General features: G+C 41.8%; 1 protein-coding gene across 1 annotated transcript in view; it reads right to left on the reverse strand.

Annotated features, from left to right (window-relative positions):
• Positions 1 to 408: 408 nt before the first annotated feature.
• LOC134464217 (bile acid-CoA:amino acid N-acyltransferase-like) overlaps positions 409 to 20000 on the reverse strand; it is a 21501-nt gene continuing 1909 nt past the window's right edge. Inside the window, exons 2-11 of the mRNA XM_063217692.1 lie at positions 19777 to 19990; positions 13941 to 14040; positions 12088 to 12278; positions 8003 to 8166; positions 6925 to 7044; positions 4647 to 4729; positions 3737 to 3839; positions 3351 to 3431; positions 2874 to 3012; positions 409 to 1289 (exon numbers count right to left, since the gene is read on the reverse strand). Coding sequence (XP_063073762.1) covers positions 1165 to 1289; positions 2874 to 3012; positions 3351 to 3431; positions 3737 to 3839; positions 4647 to 4729; positions 6925 to 7044; positions 8003 to 8166; positions 12088 to 12278; positions 13941 to 14040; positions 19777 to 19963 — 1293 coding nt within the window. The 5' untranslated portion in view covers positions 19964 to 19990 and the 3' untranslated portion in view covers positions 409 to 1164. The remainder of the gene's footprint in view (positions 1290 to 2873; positions 3013 to 3350; positions 3432 to 3736; positions 3840 to 4646; positions 4730 to 6924; positions 7045 to 8002; positions 8167 to 12087; positions 12279 to 13940; positions 14041 to 19776; positions 19991 to 20000) is intronic.

The following is a 20000-nucleotide window of genomic DNA, read 5'->3' on the forward strand; positions in this document are numbered from 1 at the left end:
CAGAGACAACAGTATATACCTGTACTGTACGTATGTACACTTATTTATAAGTATCCTTAATAGACAGAAGCAATTCTATGAATGATGAAAAAGCTACTTGACTAAATGCCAGATTTAATACTATGAACAGCCTCTGTCCTGATTGTGTGTGACCTGTCTTACTGTAATAATACACAATGAATGGACTGTTCTGAGATCACAAGAAAGAAAACATTTTCAAGATGCCCAACAACAAACTATCTGAAAAAAAACGTTGGCCTTTCACCCAAAACAAAATTTAGCAAGTGTGAAGATGTGCTAAAGGATGATTCTGTGTAATATGTCGCCTCCTAGTGGTACGCTATAGAATTTCAGTATTCAACCAGGCCAGTCCAGGCGCCAAAAACAAAAGAATCAATGAAAGAGTGAGTTGTTCTGATTATGAAGGCAAGGCAAGGCAAGGCAAGTTTATTTGTATAGTGCATTTCATACACAGGTGCAACTCAATGTGCTTCACAAAAAACAAATGCAAAAAAAAGGATATAAGAAAGAAAGAAAAAAAGAAATTAGAGTCAAAAAACATTTTAAAACATTAAGATAAAAACACAAAAATACAAATAAGAATCATATATACTTTAAGCTAGAGGAAAGCATCTGAGAACAGCTCCTCTCCTCAATTTATGAACTCATAACTCAATGGTAACACTTTACAATACAGTAACGTCCTATTCACAGCTTTATAAACTCTTTATTCACATTTAATATCAATTAACATTTAACAAAGCATTTACAAATGTTTGTAAATGAGTAATAACCAAACTATGACTGCAGTGGAGTGGGAATCAACTTCTACTGTGTAAGTTTTATGTGGTTTCATGCCATCTGGTCTTTGGAGGACAACTTATACTGTAAAACTCAAATCTTTTTTGCTGCTAGCATTACAAATAATGTAAAAAATAGTGCGTCACCTACTGTACAATTAAACATTGCAAGCTATCTCAACATTTCCATATACGGTAGTTTTCCCATTTCCAGGAACGGGCATTTTGCTAATAAGCATAGCATATTATATTCTGATCTTGACAAGATGGTTATTATACCGTAAGTGGTGTAGGTAAATCTTCCGGCGTGTGTGTGTGTGTGTGTGTGTGTGTGTGCATGTGTGGGCGTGTGTGTGTATGTGTGTTACAGTCTGGCAACAGGTGGTGAGGCCTGGTGAAGGTGTGTGTGGAGGAAGTGGAGGATCTTGGTCCAAGAGTCTTCCTGGGCGACTGCATGGGGTTTGGTCTGACCGCCCCACAGCATCAACACTGCAAAGACGATGTAACATGTTACATGATGTTACAAATATGTCACATTAAATTTTTCAAAATTCAGAGATGGCAACGTAGCCTTAGCCTGGTTTTACCATCCCGTTTCTGCTCATTTCATTTGTGCAAAGGGTCTGGAACTGCCAACCTGAGAAGGTGGAGGGAGGGGTGAACCCCGTTGAAATGTTAAAAATCCTAGGGGTGGCACTGGTGTAGCGTGCTAAGTAGTGTTGCACCGATACCATTTTTTGGCCCCGATAATACACCCGATGCCTGGCCGTGTAGTATCGGCTGATACCGATACCATACTGATACCACTCTGTTTGATTTTTTTATATACTGTACGTATATTATTTATATATACTGTATATATATATATATATATATATATATATATATATATATATATATATATATAATATACGTACAGTAATAATATACGTATTGCAATATACACCTCCTCCTTGGGACGTGTCATTCAAACACATGGGTTCTCCTACCACTGCTATGCTGATGACACCCAGATGTACCTGTCGTTCAGATGAATCTGGCCAAGACAGAGCTCCTGGTGATCCCAGCTAAAGAGTCGCTCAGTCACAACATCAACCTCAAGATAGGCTCCACCATCGTGACCCCAAACAAAGTCGCCAAAAACCTTGGCGTCATGATTGATGATGAGCTGTCATGCTCCAACTACATCAACTCAGTCACCCGGACCTGTCGATTCCAGATATCCAACGTACGGAATATCAGACCTGTGCTGACACAATATTCTACACAACGACTGGTCCAGGCCACGGTCCTGTCCCGCGTTGACTACTGCAACTCACTCATGACAGGTCTACCTGCTTGTGCGCTAAAACCTCTGCAGATGATCCAGAATGCGGCGGCATGGTTGATATTCAATCAACCCAAAAGGACCCATGTTACTCCTCTATTTATTGAGTTGCACTGGTTACCGATCGCCGCCCGGATCAAGCACAAGGCATTGACCCTTGCCTACAAAACCATCACAGGAACGGCCCCAGCTTATCTGAAGGACCTACTAACGTCTTATGTTACTGGAAGAGAACTGCGCTCATCCAGCACAAGCCGTCTGGATCTGCCATCCAGTCGCTCTAGGTACTCCCAGTCAAGATTGTTCTCCGTTGTGGTACTCAAGTGGTGGAACGGTCTCCCAGAGGCAGCAAGACTAAGCACATCTCTTGCAGCCTTCAAGAAACAACTAAAGACCTTCTTCTTTCGAGAGAATCTACTAGACTAATGCTTGAGCTGGCCTTGCCCCAGGGCAGACTCTTGATATGATGTTATGTTTAGTTTAGTTTGTGTGTGTGTGTCTGTAATTGTTATTTACTCTTTATATATATATTAAAAAAAACGAACCCCTCTCTGCAACTGCACTTGTTGTTCTGTATATCGCCTGTGCACTTTGTATTTGCTTGTGATGTGGCTTGATTATGTCCTCTTTTGAAAGTCGCTTTGGTCAAAAGCGTCTGCCAAATGCAATGTAATGTAATGTAATGTAATGTAATATATATATGAACAGCTGCATACTACTTGGATGTAAAATCCTTGACGATATACCTTTCTTATTCTTTTGCGTGATGAAGTTGCTGAAGCGGGTATGTGGCGTGTATGGAGGCTCGATCAGGTGACCTGCGTCTGGATACGACAACACCGTCAGCAGGTGGCCATTACCAGCCAAGTCCATCATCTGCTGAATCTGGACACACACACACACACACACACACACACACACACACACACACACACACACACACACACACACACACACACACACACACACACACACAGGCCCACACACATTAACGCACCACAACAACAACGTAATTTGCATCTTTTTGGTATTCTTAGTGACTCAAAAACAATGGTTTGTAGAGTGACAGAAGAAGCAGTTACAGGAGAAGTTACAATGTGCAATGTGTGTGTGTGTGTGTGTGTGTGTGTGTGTGTGTGTGTGTGTGTGTGTGTGTGTGTGTGTGTGTGTGTGTGTGTGTGTGTGTGTGTGTGTGTGTGTGTGTGTGTGCACGTGTCACCCACATCCTCAGTAGATTCCACAGTCGGCCAATTCTGGTCGTCCTGCCCCATCACTATCAGTATGGGACACTTTATCAAACCCACCTGCACAGGTGCACGCACGCACGCACGCACGCACACACACACACACACACACACACAGCAGGTTAGTGCAGGTTTACACACTGCACACAATATTGGACAGCCTCAGAATTTTGTCTATTAGACTCACACACTCATATTCACACACTGAAACGCACACGCACTCATGCAGGCACATGCGCACGCGTGCACACACACACACACACACACAAACACACACACACACACACACACACACACACACACACACACACACACGCAGGCACTTGCGCGTGCACACACACACACACACACACACACACACTTACGTCGAGTTTCATGTCTGGCTCAGTTGGAATTGGCAGAAGGACATCTCTAAAGATCACATGATTATTCTCATTAATGCGGGCCTTGCCCTTTACAAATGCCGTCCTACAAATGCACACACACGCACGCACACACGCACACACAACATTACGAGTGCTTTAGAGTTAGACATTTAAAAAAGTGGTAACACTTTCTATGAAGCCCATATCTATAGTGCATTATGAGCGCATTTATAACAAATTATAATGCACATTATAATTACTTACAACGCATTATGACTACACCGATGATGTTTCATGAGGCTTTATGCTAACAATAATGAATAACCATGAATCTAGCTTATAATACTTTATAAATCCAAGGGTATTATGAGTGCTCATGGCTGGATATAAACTACAGGCTGCCTGATGGGGCTTACAGTACATTATGATGCATTATAGATGTGCATTATACAGTGCATTATAGATGCATCCATATGAACTTCACTTTACTTAGAGCACACATTGACGACTTATGATCTCACATGAAACATTATAGCATCGTATAAGCCCTTATGACAGTTTATCATCCAGGTCTGCGCACTGAGGGGTATAGGTACTCATAATGCACTATAAGCCCCATCAGGCAGCCTGTAGTTTATAGCCAGTCATGAGCACTCATAACACCCTTGGATTTATAAAGCATTATAAGCTAGTTTATTATAGTTATTCATAACTGTTAATATAAAGCATCATGAAGCATTATGAGTGTAGTCATAATACGTTGTTAGTAATTATAATGTGCGTTATAATTTGTTATAAATGCGCTTATAATGTTGGCTTTAAGTAAAGTGTTCCCAAAAAAGTCACACATGACATGCTCACATCATGTAAGTCTTGACAAACACACACCAACAAACAAAAACACACTCACCGCATCAAGAATTCGAAGAATTCCAAGATGGACGTGTTGATGGCGAGATTATGACCTCCACTGATGCCGACACAACACCGGGGCTGGGACAGAGGGAGAACACAAAATATGAATCACATTACATAGGAAGAGAGAATATCCTTTTTTCAGTAGTTTACTGCCAGAATTTATTTACTCAAATGTTGCCTTTTTACCGTTGTATTAGTATATTTTCAATAGCCATCAATGTCTTCATTAAGTATTCATTATGCAAAGTTACTCTGGATTTACTCCCCAGTAAACTTTTCTCCTGGTTACATTGGTTTTGGCCTCCCAATTCCACGTAACAGATTTTTAAAATCTAGATATAAAAAAGCAGCCTTTAAAAATATCCTATTTAGGGGGCTAAAACGCATTTGTTACAATGGAGCATTTATTTTTATCCACATGTTGCGTTCACACCTAAGCAGGAGAAAAAAATGGTAGGCTTTAAAAATAGCAGGCTACGTGGAAACAGCACCTTAACCCTATCCAGACTGGGGGGGGGGGGTAAAAGTGCCCGCACCAACTTTGATGTCATATAATTCCTTAACGACTTAAGCTTGACTACGAAACTTTGTGACTTTTCCTACCATTTAGTTGGCTACAGTTAGGTACCGAAAGATTAGGTTTATCATTTTTGCTGTTGCCATGGCAACGGTTTTCTGACAGGTATGTCTGACCAAAAATCACTTCACCATATCTATGACGCCATATATTTTCATATTTTTTTGTTATTTCCATTAGCATCAGACAACTTTGTGAGCATTTAAGTGGTTTGAAGCAGAAAATCATTAAAATTTAAGTGCATTACCTAAATTAGTTGGAAAATCCATTATGGCGAGATTTTGGGCATAATAAGATAATGATGTCATAATGACGTCATAATACCAGATAATTACACAAAAATTATGTCACTCATAGATGTCCATATGAAGATCATCTTCCCCAAGTTTCGTAGTCATACTGTATTCCGTTCATGAGTTATAGTTATGAGGGGTATGGGGGGGTGTTGCAAAAAGAGCCCCCTCCCCACGCCCAGGAAAGCCAAAAAGCCCAGTCTGAATAGGGTTAATATTCACACAATATTGAGTAGAATTAACTCTGAAAGCATTAAACTGACCAAAGAGCAAAATTAACATAGATTTTGTTTTCTGAAATGCAGTTCATTTAAACTCTTGCAAGAGTTTGTTTCACCCTGATATGTTTTATTGTGTAGTAAACGTAGTCGTAATGAACGTGTTGAATCAAACTGAGTAGAAAGGTAGAAGTTGAAAAAGAAAAAATACCAGGCACTCTCATCTATCAAAAGTAAAAAGCCTGTAAAAAAGTAAAAATGTGGAGGTTTTTTTTAAAGGTTCATTGTAACCAAGCCATGCAATAAAGGCTTTTTACTTTTGATAGATGAGAGTGCCTTGGTATTTTTTCTTTTTCAACTTCTACATTTGCCCATCTAAAGAGCACCTCAAATGCACCTTTTTTGAGTCCAGGGGCCTCATGTACAAAGCAGTGCATGGATTTCCTACCAAGAAAGTGCGGACGCGAAAATCTTGAAAGTTACTTACGGACAAAAAAATACGGATGTATCAATACGTGTGTAACCAGGTTTTGCCGTGAAATCTTACAAATGCGTGTGCATGAGCACACGCGGGCCCAAGTCTCCGCCTTGCCTCCTCCCTTAAATATTCTATATGGACATTCTAATTAGTATGAACAGACCCATTCGTGTGCATTCATTGGTTGAAAGACTGGGAAAGGGAACGCGGGAAGGGGAACGCGGGATCAATAGAGATAGAGCTGGAATGTGTTGTGTTTTTGGATGCAAACGATTAATCGATTACTCGACTTTAATCGATCAATGCGTTAATCGAATAAGAAACATTCATCACAATTAATCGACAATTCAACCAATAAGAGACCCAGGTGAAATGGGCATGTGAAGAGTGTGTGTGAAGAGGGGTGTGAATAGTGGGAATATTTAAAACACCTTTGGATTAAAGAATTGAAATAGAGCTAATTTAAATGTGGTATTTTATCTCAATTTTTAATTAAATTTTTTAGATTAATATGCTTTTTTCGAGAAACATTGAGATTTCGGAGGAAAAACGCCGCGTATCAATTAATCGTAAGTCGATCGATAAGGCTATTAACTAATGATTAATGAATTAATCGATAATTTGCATCCCTAGTTGTGTTATGTGAGAAGTGAGAGGGAGATGCAAGGAAGTAGACACATACTGTATATCATACTGTACGATACCTGTAGTGTTTGTGAGTGGGCTGCAATCCTGAACGCAGCTAATGTCCCAGTAGACAAACCCAGAACAGCCACTCTATCAGGGCACACCTGAGGATGGGACTGCAGGGTGTCACACACTACCTGTGACACAAGTACATGCACACACACACGCACGCACGCACGCACACACACACACACACACACACACACACACACACACACACACACACACACACACACACACACACACACACACACACACAAACACACACACACACAACTAGCAAACATTGCTAAGATACGAATCTAGAAATGTAGGGCGGAGGAATCCTCGCAGATCAATCGCGTATCAGAGCTGTAGATACAACAGAGTTAGCTTCTGCTTTGATCTCTGGTCATGTAGTTTTACGCTAGCCACAGATGTTCCGGCTGAACCCATCTCTGCCAGACGTTTGTGTTAGCAGGGCTAGGTTATATTTCTACAAATTAGCTGTGCTGCTATTGTCCTGACAGAAGTTGCCATTTTAGGGCAATCACACAGTCCGTTGAAATTGTGTGCTTTGAAATTTGCAAAAATGGTTGTTTTATCAATTCTTCACGAAGTCCCCAATGACACTATGGAAACATTACATCTGAAACTTTGTGAAGGCTGTGAAAAAAACAAATGGGACAGCGTGCCGTGATCGGCCGAGTTTGACCATAAATGGTCAATTTCGCCGCCATTTTTGTCTGCATGACTTCAGCGGGATCCTATGGGCAATTGACTAAGTCTTTATGCAGATGGCTCTGTCGCGGATGATTCAAAACCGCTGAATGCAATACAATAGCGGCATGCTGCTGTCCACATAGTATTCATGTCAGTGTTTATATTACTATCAAAAAATACAAATTTGGCCCTGCTGTGGCCAACCGATAGGGCACTCGCCTGCCATGCGGCTGACTCGGGTTCGATTCCCGGCCAGGGTCCTTTGCCGACCCCTCCCCATCTCTCTCCCAAATCGCTTCCTGTCCACCTCTCACACTGTCCTATCAAAAATAAAGTCGAATTTAAAAATAAATAAATAATAATAATAATAATTAAAAACAACATATACCATACCTCAAAGTACTGAATTTCTGAAGCAACCATTCGATTCGTCTCCACGGAAAGGTAATCTAGTGCCATAGTGAGGAAGCCGTGTGATGCTAACAGAGCTGCTCGGTACTCCACCAGTCCCCCTAATCCACCCCACATGTCCAGCACTGCAGGGAAGGGCCCCGGACCTGCACACACACACACACACACACACACACACACACACACACACACACACACACACACACACACACACACACACACACACACACACACACACACACACACACACACACACACACACACGCACAGAGCTAGTGCACTATATCAGAAGAATTTCACATATTGGTAGAATTGCAGTATAATGCAAATATTGCAAAATATGGCAGAATCGATGTTAACATTTACAATTGCACATTTTGGTACATTAAAACACATAGACATGCATGGAGGGCCCCAGACCACCTCAAATCTGTTTTGTACACAGCCTGTACTCAGGGTTCATACACTTTTCCACCATTTTTTTTCCATGACTTTTCCATGACTTTTCCAAAACCTTTTTCTGAATTTCCAGGACCGAAAAACCAATGACCAATCGCGCGCGGGGGGTGGGGGCGTATTATATTACAGCCTATATTATAAATATGTAATTACTGTATATATTTATACTATAGACTATGGCATATTATATTATATATTACATAGCCTATATTACAAATATGTAAACAATAAACATATTCATAGGCTACTATAGGTTATCTTTTACTACAAGCCATAAGCAACCATTACTTCATGTTGTATTACATTAATTCTGACCAATGTTATATAATTCGCTTGTCTAATGTAGCCTACAGTCAGAAATGAAAATGAATAGGCCTAGGCCAGCCTATAGCAAATTAGGTCGTGAAATCATCATGAAGACAAATTTGTATCAACATGCTCTCTATGGAGATGGATTAATGCTCATCCTGCCCAAGTAAGAAATCATAGGCCTGCCTACTACACCTGCCTAAGCACAACAGTCCAAAGCTCCTGTAGAATGATAATGTTTTGTCATTTGTTGTGGTCGTTGCTGGAGCAAAAAAAAAAAAAAGGAGAGACTGCACTGCTCGTGGCATAGTTCTAGTCTGACGCCCACTCAAGGAGATGCTGCGGTGAGTTTCATTTTGTGTTGTAACGATCTGACCGATTTGAAAACAAAGGCTCCACAGATGACTTTTTCAAACTCAAGTCACGCTGCCGTTCATACCGTATTTCAAAACAGGCGCGTCATGCCGACATTGGTAATCGTTTGGCTCGCGGTCAGCTGCACATAGACTACTGTACGGATTTCATGTAATCTTTCAGCACACTGTAAAAGTTCACTCGCAGGCAGCAGGTGCATTGCTTATCAATATCAAAATCTCGGGGCTTACCGAAAGCATAAAGGTTCGCTTGGTGCCCTATCTGGCAAATTAAACCAAGACCAAACAGGTCTTAGGATTGTATTCCTTTTGGCATTAGCTACGTTTCAGTGGAACCGCTAAATATTTTACAACGCGTATTCTGCTAACCTGTTAGTAGCTGAGGTAACCGGCTGCTGCATCTGGCCCTTCAGGTGGCTAACAAGTGCCGCTGCTTCGCCCATATCGGACGGACACATCAAAACTTTCGTCCTCTCCAGCCATTGTTGATCATCTTTTCAGAAAGTTAAGCCGCGCATTGTTGAAGTAACACTTCGCGACATGCTGTAATATCGTACAGAACCACATTTCTTTTCTAGGATTAGAAGTATGATCACCTGTTACCATAGGCGCCGACTTTTGTTTATGCCCGTGGGTGCTCGGGGTTCCCAACCGGGGGTCGCGACCCACCGAATGTCCCGTTTGTTTGCCATAACTTGCTTTTCAATAATATAATCCTTTCATCATGAGTTGGTCACTTTTATTTTTTTAAAAAGTGTAGGGCTAAATAATAATTGCAGGCCTATTTGTTTTCCTTGTGGGTGTCAATTCAATAATGTACAATAAATTCGCCTATATTTGAATTGAAAATTGAATTACATCATTGGTGTAGCCTACATTGAACGCACGCAAAGCCCAGGCCACGTTTGCTGGTGCCTCTTTCTATCCTAGTCGGCATCATGAATAAAGACCAGCTCATAGCTACGTGGACCCAGAAGATCGCACATCATTTTTGTGCAGTAGCCAGACTGCGTCCAAACCGGATATGAATAATAATAATAAACAGCAACAGCAGCAACGCGTGCGCCCACAGTGAATTCAGACTAGCGTTCAGCCACAGACTTAGATTTAGAACATGAATGCAACGTTCATATCACACACAAATAGCCTACGTGTCACAGAAATGTTGAAATGTTAGGTTTGAGTTCAACAATGCATGACGCAGCGCATAGCCATGCATGCACTTCATGCTAGCTATGATCAAACTAGGCTACTCAGTCACATAAGCCAACAGTACAGCCAGAACAGCAAAATGAAATGGCAAACTCATCCAACAGCGCACAACAAAAGTATGGATATGTAGTGACTCAACTTGATCATCCCAGCACTTAGACCCAGAGTGTAGAGAAAAATGACCATAACAGAAAACGGCAGGCACACGGCGGTGCTACACATGGGATATCGCAGGATGATATGACAGTCAGGCTAAACTTTCCGACTGCAAACCTTTGTCTGTAAGAAGTCCTAGCTTGTACTGAAAGGTTTAGATCCTTCCATAACTTCCATAACTTGTGAAATAGCGCAATATAATAAATAGTTTAACACATAGCCTGTGATGGAACTACTTCTACTTCTGAACCGTCTGCATAGACGCTGCACTGTTCTGAAATTTCATGTCGGGCATTTTCAGTCTAGATTAGTCCACGAGGCATTTAGAGCGACAATGAAGCCTTCAACGGCATTTCACTAATTGAACTTTTCTGAATTTAACACCCAACATGTTTTAGCAATATCTGCTATCTCGAAGAGGTCTGCTATCATCATAAGGACTGATTGAGGGGAGAACAGTCCATTGGGCAAAATCCCTGTATGCCATATGGTCAATCCAACCATGTTTCTATGGTTACTGTCTGATTGTGTAGAAGAGCAACGCAACGCACCACAGAGGAAAAGAAGGATCGGCGCGTGAAGTTACGTTACAAGATGAGAAATTATAATAGGCTACCTTACCTTACAAAAAGACAGTTAAAATGCAAACGCCATTTCATCTTTAAACTTCTCTCGTGAATAATACTGCTTTAGTGCTCGGATTTGTCCGTGGGTGCTCGGTGGGTGCCCAAAGATTCCCGTGGGTGCCCGGGCCCTGGAGCACCCACGGTTTCGGCGCCTATGCCTCCCACCACCACCACGCACACACTACATCTAGCTCGCGCGTTACGAGGCTGGTTGCCAGGTGTGACTGATTTCTAGCGCCAAAAACGCTTGAAACCCGCCTGGAGCCATTACAACATGCGTTATTTGAAACCCACTCAATTTGGCAACACATGGTTAGGCAGACGCAGCCTGCACTAGACAACATTTCCACGAGAACTCGAACATTTACATTTTATTATCCCGCGTCATCAACTTCATAAAGATAATTGATGAAACACTGGTTGGATTTCCATGACTTTTCCAAAACTTTTGACCAAAAATACGTTTTCCATAACTTTTCCAGGCCTGGAAATTTGAATTTTCAAATTCCATAACTTTTCCAGGTTTTTCATGACCGTACGAACCCTGTGTACTATACACAGCTAAACTTACACATGGATGTAAAGTATAGTTTGCAGTGGCCTTAGGTGATGTGTTATGAGTGTGTGTGTGTGTGTGTGTGTGTGTGTGTGTGTGTGTGTGTGTGTGTGTGTGTGTGTGTGTGTGTGTGTGTGTGTACCTGGTGGTATGACGAAGGTGTGTGTGTGTGTGTGTGTGTGTGTGTGTGTGTGTGTGTGTGTGTGTGTGTGTGTGTGTGTGTGTGTGTGTGTGTGTGTGTGTGTGTGTGTGTGTCTGTACCTGGTGGTATGAAGGGTGTGTGTGTGTGTGTGTGTGTGTGTGTGTGTGTGTGTGTGTGTGTGTGTGTCCGTACCTGGTGGTATGAAGAAGGTGTGTGTGTGTGTGTTTCCTTACCTGGTGGTATGAAGAAGGTGCCTTTAACTCCTCGTTCCCTGACGTCCACTCGCTGAACTCCTGGCGCCAGGTACCACCTCTCCGTGACAACCGTTGCTAGGGCGTCCTTTTCCAAGAAGCCTTGGGTCATGTGACCACTGAACACTGAGATGCTTACCACCATTGGAGTCATGACGTCTTTCTTCCTTAACCTGTGCATCAACATATACCATACGTTAACAAGGTAAATAAGTCGAAGAGGTAATTTCACTGCCTTATCAGTTGACTAACTGGCACTGAGTTAATCTGTTCCAAAATATTACAGTTCCCTTTCCTGCCACAGCAGCGGCCTTGAATTATTTATATTAATTATATCAAACTTTGTGTGCAATGTTCGGATCACCAGGCTGAGGTCAACCTGTATCCTACCCCAGGGTTCGCTTTGGTGATGGAGGCTTGATATTCGAAATTTGAAATTAGAATTTCCTTTTTTTTTTTAAAGGTACACTGTGTAAGATTTGTAGTTGTTTATTTCCAGAACTATGCTACCCATTCACTAATGTTACCTTTTTCATGAATACTTACCACCACTATCAAATTCTAACCAGTCGAATAGACCAGGGTTTCCCAAACTGGGGTGCGTGCACCCCTGGGGGTGAGTGGCCTGCTACAACGGGGTGCGCGAGCTGAATTGGACAATGGGGGATATGTGTGTTTTATTCAGAATCAATGAAAAAGAAGTAGTTTTTAATTGTATGGTGAATTGTGTGCTTGAAGAAACATCAATGCTATTGGAAATGAGGCTACCACAAATTACTTTGCATAATTTGTGATGATTTGTGCAGTGAAACCATACCTAAGTGGCCATCAGCACACCAACACATTCGCTTAGGGGGTGCGCGAACCACATTGAAATGTACAAGGGGGTGCACAGGGGGGCACGTTTGGGAACCTCTGGAATAGACCAAGCGCAACGCGATTGAAGCGACAGAGAATCGCTTCTGTGCAGCAACAGCGATACGAGCGATTGAAGCGACTAGAGTATGTCCGTTACAAGTAGAAAGCAAAGCATTCCAACGTTCCCCATTGGCTGTGGTCACTGACCTCTATACAGTCTGTCGAGGCTGGTCGCCGAACCACGTCATAGCGTCATAACATAGCCAGGAGTTCAACTGCAAACTGTCGCTCTCGTCACACGAATCGCCTCTTGTCTCCACAATCGCTCTTGTCGCGCGACTCAGTACAAAGTCAATTACTTCCGTCGCTCTTGTCGCGCTTGGTGTTTTTCGCCCGGTTAGTATTCATTATGCATTTTTCATACATGAGAAGGGGGATCTTCTCCATGGTCCGCTATTTTGAATTTCCAGAAATAGACTTTTTTAGCTGAAAAAGATGACTGTACTTGGACCATACTAGAAAATATTAGTTTATTACTTAGTAAACTTTCATGAAAAGATCAAATTTGGCAATAGGCAACCCAGTTTCAATGAGCAACATAGTTGCAGTACCTTTTTTGACCATTTCCTGCACAGTGTACTTCTAAGAAATATTTTTTAGGGATTTTTTGCCCCTCTTTTTGAAGGGAAACCAAAAAGGTTAACTTTACGGCCACAATATAGGCTACATTTTTAACTTGAGCCTTGTGTGTGCCTCATCCTTTTTTTACTTTCTTAGTATTCCCCCTCATTTTGACAGGACAGTGGAGGAGAGACAGGAAACGAGTGGGGAGAGACAGGGAAGGATCGGCAATTGCCCCGGGCCGGAATTGAACCTGTGTCGCCGGCGTAGTAAGTGCCCTACTGTTAGGCCACGGCAGGGCCGAGTTAGAATTTACTTTTAAAAAGAAAAAGTTTACTGCGGCATAGCATCAATACCTGAGTACACGTGTGCTACCTGGAACGGGACGCATGCTCCACAACAGTCCCATGGGTTCAACTCCGGTATACGTCCCACCTGAACTCGCATCTTCCGAGACTATGAGAGAAGAGGGCAGACAGCACATAACAGGGACCACACAAGAGGACCTTTTGGATTCGCCTTGATCCCAAGCTTAAATGCAGTAGAATCAAGTTCACACAAGAGGGGTCTCGAGTAGCCTGGCGACGCCATCCTATGTACTCCACCCAAAGATTTCGGCTCCGCACAACGTCTGACAAAAGCCTTGAGCTCGGTTCTCTCAGTGTTTAGCCAATTAGCAAACATTTGAGAGTGGTGACACAGAACTCACCCGCAAAGTCCGTTACTGAATGGTTAAGGTGACTATATTCACACTTTTGTTTTGTTTTGTGTATGCTTTTGCGACGCTATATCGTAACAGTCATGCTAATAAAGCAAAATATGGGTTTTAATTTGAATTCGGAACTCCAATGAATTTAAATGACAAATTAAGATCAGACCATCTCCCACCCTCCACGGAGACGGGTTCCTCTTGGCTTTTGCCAGACTACAGTCAACAGTCGCTTTCGCCCAGGCTAGGTCTAGAGCAGTGTTTCTCAACCTTTTTTAAGGCGAGGCACCCTTTCAATTCATGAAAAAATTCAAGGCACCCCAAACCAACAAGCCGTAACATGGCATCGCATCCAATATTCTACCACACAAGCTTAGAAAAGTAACACATTTGGAAACGTCACACGACCTATGTTCGAAGTTACAGCTAGCTGAAATGACCTATATTTACTTTATTTTGCGTAAATGGCAGATGAAAGATTCCACTGACTAGCATTAACTTATCAGTTTAGACAAATATGTATTATATTACATAATTTTAGTTATCAACCACGTTTCCGTGGCACCCCTGAAGGGGGCCCGCGGCACCCCAGGGTGCCCCGGCACCCCTGTTGAGAAACACTGGTCTAGAGGATCTTCAGATTCAACCTGATTCCAAACCAAGCTGCAGTAGAACCAATCAGGGTCGTGGGATTTTCAAAGATTTAAAGGTACACTGTGCAGGAAGTGGTCAAAAAAGGTACTGAAACTATGCTGCTCATTGAAACTATTGTCATATATATTTGATCTTTTCATGAAAGTTTACTAAGTAATAAACAAAGATTTTCTAGTATGGCCCAAGTACAGTCATTTTTGCTGCTAAAAATGGCTATTTCTGGAAATTCAAAATGGCGGACCATGGAAAAGATCCCCATTTTCATGTATGATCAGTGCAATTTTTCCAGTCATAATGAATACGGACTTAGAATTTGATGGTGGTGGTAAGTATTCATGAAAAAGGTAACATTAGTGAATGGGAAATAAACAACTAAAATCTTACACAGTGTACCTCTAAACATAGTGGAGAAGGGAAAAATAAGCAAAATGCAACAGTTGTTTCAGCAACTATGGCCACTCACATGGACTCACTCATTGACACTGATACTGTCATTTGAACTGTATTTTTTAATCTGTGAGTAGTTTAAGTTGCAGCTTATAAAAAGTGTCAGATAAGTGCTTCCCCAATCACATGCAAGGATTTTTCTTTATGAAAACTCCACCTCTGGCATAGCGTCAATCAGTGGTGTTCTGCATGAGTGTTGGCTAGCAAGTCTGCTTTGTGCTTGCAATGGCTCAAGTGGAGGGTATGTATTACGCTTAGCTTAACCTACCTTTTGGCAGTATAAGCAAATGACAAAAATCGATATTGTGAAATTAAATATTGCTTGACAGCAATATGGATATCACAATATTAATATGACATTTTTGCTCTTCTCTTACCTCTACATTATACACATCTATGTATGCAGCATAGGTGGCAGCATAGGTGGCAGAGGTTTCATTTGTGGATCAAAATCACCAGAGACATCAAAAGGAAAAACAGAGAAGTAAAATAAAACTGCCACAGTTTTATTCCAAGGTACACAAGTAGAGTAGAGTCTAGTTTATTGATCCCAGGGAGAAATTAAGGTGTCAAGTAGCATACACACATACATAAATAAAGACATTGCTCACATAAAATAACCATATACTGTATAGCTCACTGTAACATACTGTAATGATTGTTTATGTTGTGCTTATGGGTGGGGTGATTGGTTGTGGAGCGGGGAGGGAGCAGGGATAGCAGTGGGTGACTTAATGTCGTGCACCTGTGGGCTAATTGGGGACGCGCTGTGGATCATTAGAGGTGATGGTGGCGTTTGGGAGTGGAAAGGAGAGAAATAGAAGTGGGAAGGAGACGGTAGTGGTGCTGGGAAGGAGCCGAACGCTTTCCACGTCGAGTCGCACTCGCGGTTGGGGGGTGGTTGCCGTTCGTAGTCGCTTAGGGCTACCGGCGGCGAAGATAGACAGCGGGCAGCGTGAGAGAGGGCCGGGCTGCTAGGAGTGGAAGCTGTAGCGTGTGCCTCACGCCGAGCTACACTCGGGGTTGGGGGCGGGTGCCGTTCGTTGCCGGTTAGGGCTGCCGACGGTGAAGACAGTTATCGGGGTGCGAGGTGAGTAGGGCCGGGAATTGTAGGAGTGTGGACTCAACTGTGCGACTTCCCAGCCAGGGGTATTCTGGCCTCCCATTCACCACCAGAGCCTCCACTCGCTTCTCAGCGTCATACCCAGACCCCGGGGGAGGGTCTTGTTGCTCCACGGGACAGCTAAGTTTTTAAACGATATCGAGTGTGTGTGTGTGTGTGTGTGTGTGCGCGTGTGTTTTAATTATGGCCATGTGTGCGGGCGGGGAAAGCCGCGGGGAAACCAATGTCATGTTGTAGCCCTATTGTGTGTACTATTTTGCATGTTTTATGGTGTGCAATACCTTTGTGGGAAATGTATGGGGTTTGATGGGTACGCATGTTGAGCTCCAGTACTGTAGTGGGGATTTCTTTTGCATGTCTCGTGTGCAGTGCCTTTTTGGGAAACCTACTGAAGTTTGATGTGTGCCAGCATTCGAATTTAGTACCGTAGCCGTGTGGTGTGAATCCAAGTGTGCCGTGCCTTGGGGGAAATGTATTTGGGGCTCGATGTGTGTTACCCGTCAACATTGTGTACTGTGTTAAGGTGTGCGGTTAGTAGACTAGCCAGCCAAGTTTTGGCTGTGGGAGTTTGTAGTGGTGTGTAGGCTACCGTCGCTGTTTCATGTCTTGGTTTAATGTGGACTTTGGACCCCGCTCAGTCACAGGCTTTTTATATGCATATATGCTATGAATTTTTGTAATAAATAAAATTGCTGTTTTTCCTCTCCAAATTGTTGTCTGCCTAGTACTCTGTTCTCCGACTCACACTCAAGGTTTATTACAATACATTTTGCCAAGGCATATCTCTCTCACTCTCTCTCTCTCTCTCACACACACACACACACACACACACACACACACACACACACACACACACACACACACACACACACACACACACACACACACTCAAAAAAAAAAACATGTAACAAAAACAAGTAACTTCACTGAGTAACTGGTCTACAGTTTGTGCAGACGAGTTTACCATGTCAGATGATTCTGTTTGGATGAAATGTGTGGCGTTAAAAAAAGTTTTTTTGTTTGTTTTCAGTTGTGTTCCAGAATCAACACTGTCTACCTATTAGGTACAGTGTAATAAGTGGTGTAACAGCTATGTAATATCATGTGCTGGTGTTACACCGTGAATTTACCTCTACTTCCTAACAGTGAGCTATTTGGTTAATTTATGTTTAAATATATATGAAGAGCTCTTTTCCAAAATGAGATATGTCCATTTTATAGAATGTTGGGAAATTGACATTTTTGTATTGGCCTTCCATTGAAATGCATTGCAAAATGCATTTTTATAGAGGTTTTAACCCTCCTGTTATCCTTGGGGTCTATTTGACCCCTTTCAATGTTTAACACCTGAAAAATACATGAAGTATATATTTCTTCTGCCTCATCTTTGATGACTTTTCCTAAATAGATGGGATGAATGTGAAAAAAGTGAAATTTCAGCAAAAATGTTTTCCCTAAGTGCTGTACACATTTAGGTTACATCCGTGTTCCTTGGGGTCAATTTGACCCCAATTGTTTCAAGTGTATAAAACATAAATGGAACATTCATATTTTGCAAATAAATGTTAAAACCTGTTTAGGTAATGTGAAATACATGAAAATAAGCTATTCAGCAATATTTCTTCTGAAAATTTTGCTTTTGTTTGGGCCCTAATAACTAAAAATGCTAATGATATGGGGGAGGTCTAAAAGTAATTCACGGCAACAATTTGGACATTGGTGGCTAATACAGCATTGACATTTTGACAAACTACACCAACTGAACCTTGTTGTACCCAAAGCACCATAATGGCACCCACCACAGCAACCCCCCCCCCCCCCATTCCTGTACCCTGGGAGCTACTTTTGCACCCCCCCCACACACAAACGCTAGTATAAGAAGGGTCACATATAGTCAGCATTGCTGTGCATGTTGTTCTGTGCCCAGCATACATAATTATAAGTGATGGTATATTTGAAGAGAAGCTTTATGATTGTGATCCAAATATTAAAATGGACTGTTCTGATGGTGACAAGCCATTGTACTTCTTTAGATGGAGACGATCTCAAAGTTGTTTGCTATGTTGAGAGATATAATGGTGCTATTCTTCTCCTCATTTCAGTATTGTGTTCCAAATTGATATCTTTGTCTGCAGCCTTGGTTATAAACTGGTGCTACCTGACATAGAGAAGGCAGGAACAGCAACAGCTGTAACTTTTGTGAAGGACATACACATTGACATCCATACCACATGTTCTCCAGTGGGCATACATAGTGAATAGAAGTAAACATACAAGTTGCTAGCCCTGTTCCTTCAAACATTACCCCACAACCATGACCATGTAATATGTCTACAAGGAGCACATGCAAACCATTTTTCCTTATGTGCACACTAATTCAAGCGTAGAAACAATGTAGAAAACAATGATTTTCTATGTTGTTCCCGAAACTCTTGGTTGGCAATGTATCCATGTTCTTACCTAACTATTATACTTGTGCTATAAATACACATTCAAACATTCAAAAAAATGAATGTTGGACTTAAAAAAAACTTCTGAATGTTTGGAAATATGTCTATTTCTTTTAGGGTCAAATTGACCGATATGGTAATAGATAGATAATATCCTTGATAATCCAATTTGTTTTTTCTTTTCAAATGTTATAAGTTATAGAAATTCATATTTAGGGAGTATATGGAGCCAATAAAATTAAAATAATATGTGTCCATCTGTTTTTAGACCAATTAATGACATTTTATTACTATTTTTTCTAATTTTCGCCTAGCCATGGATTAAGTTTTTTGGTGTGTAGGCTATGTGTGGGGGTGCTAGGATATATTGAAAGGACTTTTTATGTCACCAACAGAGCAATAATACATATCTGAGACATAAACATGTGCCAAAGTGTTGTTTCATACTGATTTTGTAGACATTTAAGTGGCTGGGGTCAAATTGACCCCAAGGATCACGGATGTTCCAAAATTTGAGGGTAACAGGAGGGTTAAAGTATGTTCTCAAAATATTTCTTCTCAAAATCTATGCTTCACACATAGATTATAGGACATCTTAACAGTGAATTCCAATATTAAAATGCAAAAAGTCAAAAATGGTGGATATAGCGTTTTGAAAAAGAGCTCTTCATATGTAATGTCTCATGGGTAATGTCTTTTTGTATGTATGCGTGTATGCTACTTGACAGCTTTATTTCCCCCTGGGATCAATAAATGATACTCTACTCTACTCTTTTGACGGCTCTGAAAATCACCTATTTTTTGGTTACCTGAGACTGTTCCCCCGTCATTGCTGGTGTACTGGCCAAATGCTTCCCAGTAGTCCTTGGCTTCCGACTGGTGCAAGGAGTGGATCGTCACCCTTTGCCTTGGCAGCAGGTTTCTCACAAATATGTGAAACTTCTCGTCTACCAGTGCCCTGGTAGGCTGCACGGACAACAATGGAGCCACCGACATTGAGCCTGGCTAAGTTGCCAACTCAGTCTGAAAAACA

Source organism: Engraulis encrasicolus, chromosome 15 (genome assembly GCF_034702125.1).
Source record: "Engraulis encrasicolus isolate BLACKSEA-1 chromosome 15, IST_EnEncr_1.0, whole genome shotgun sequence".
In the NCBI taxonomy this organism is placed as follows: Eukaryota; Metazoa; Chordata; class Actinopteri; order Clupeiformes; family Engraulidae; genus Engraulis; species Engraulis encrasicolus.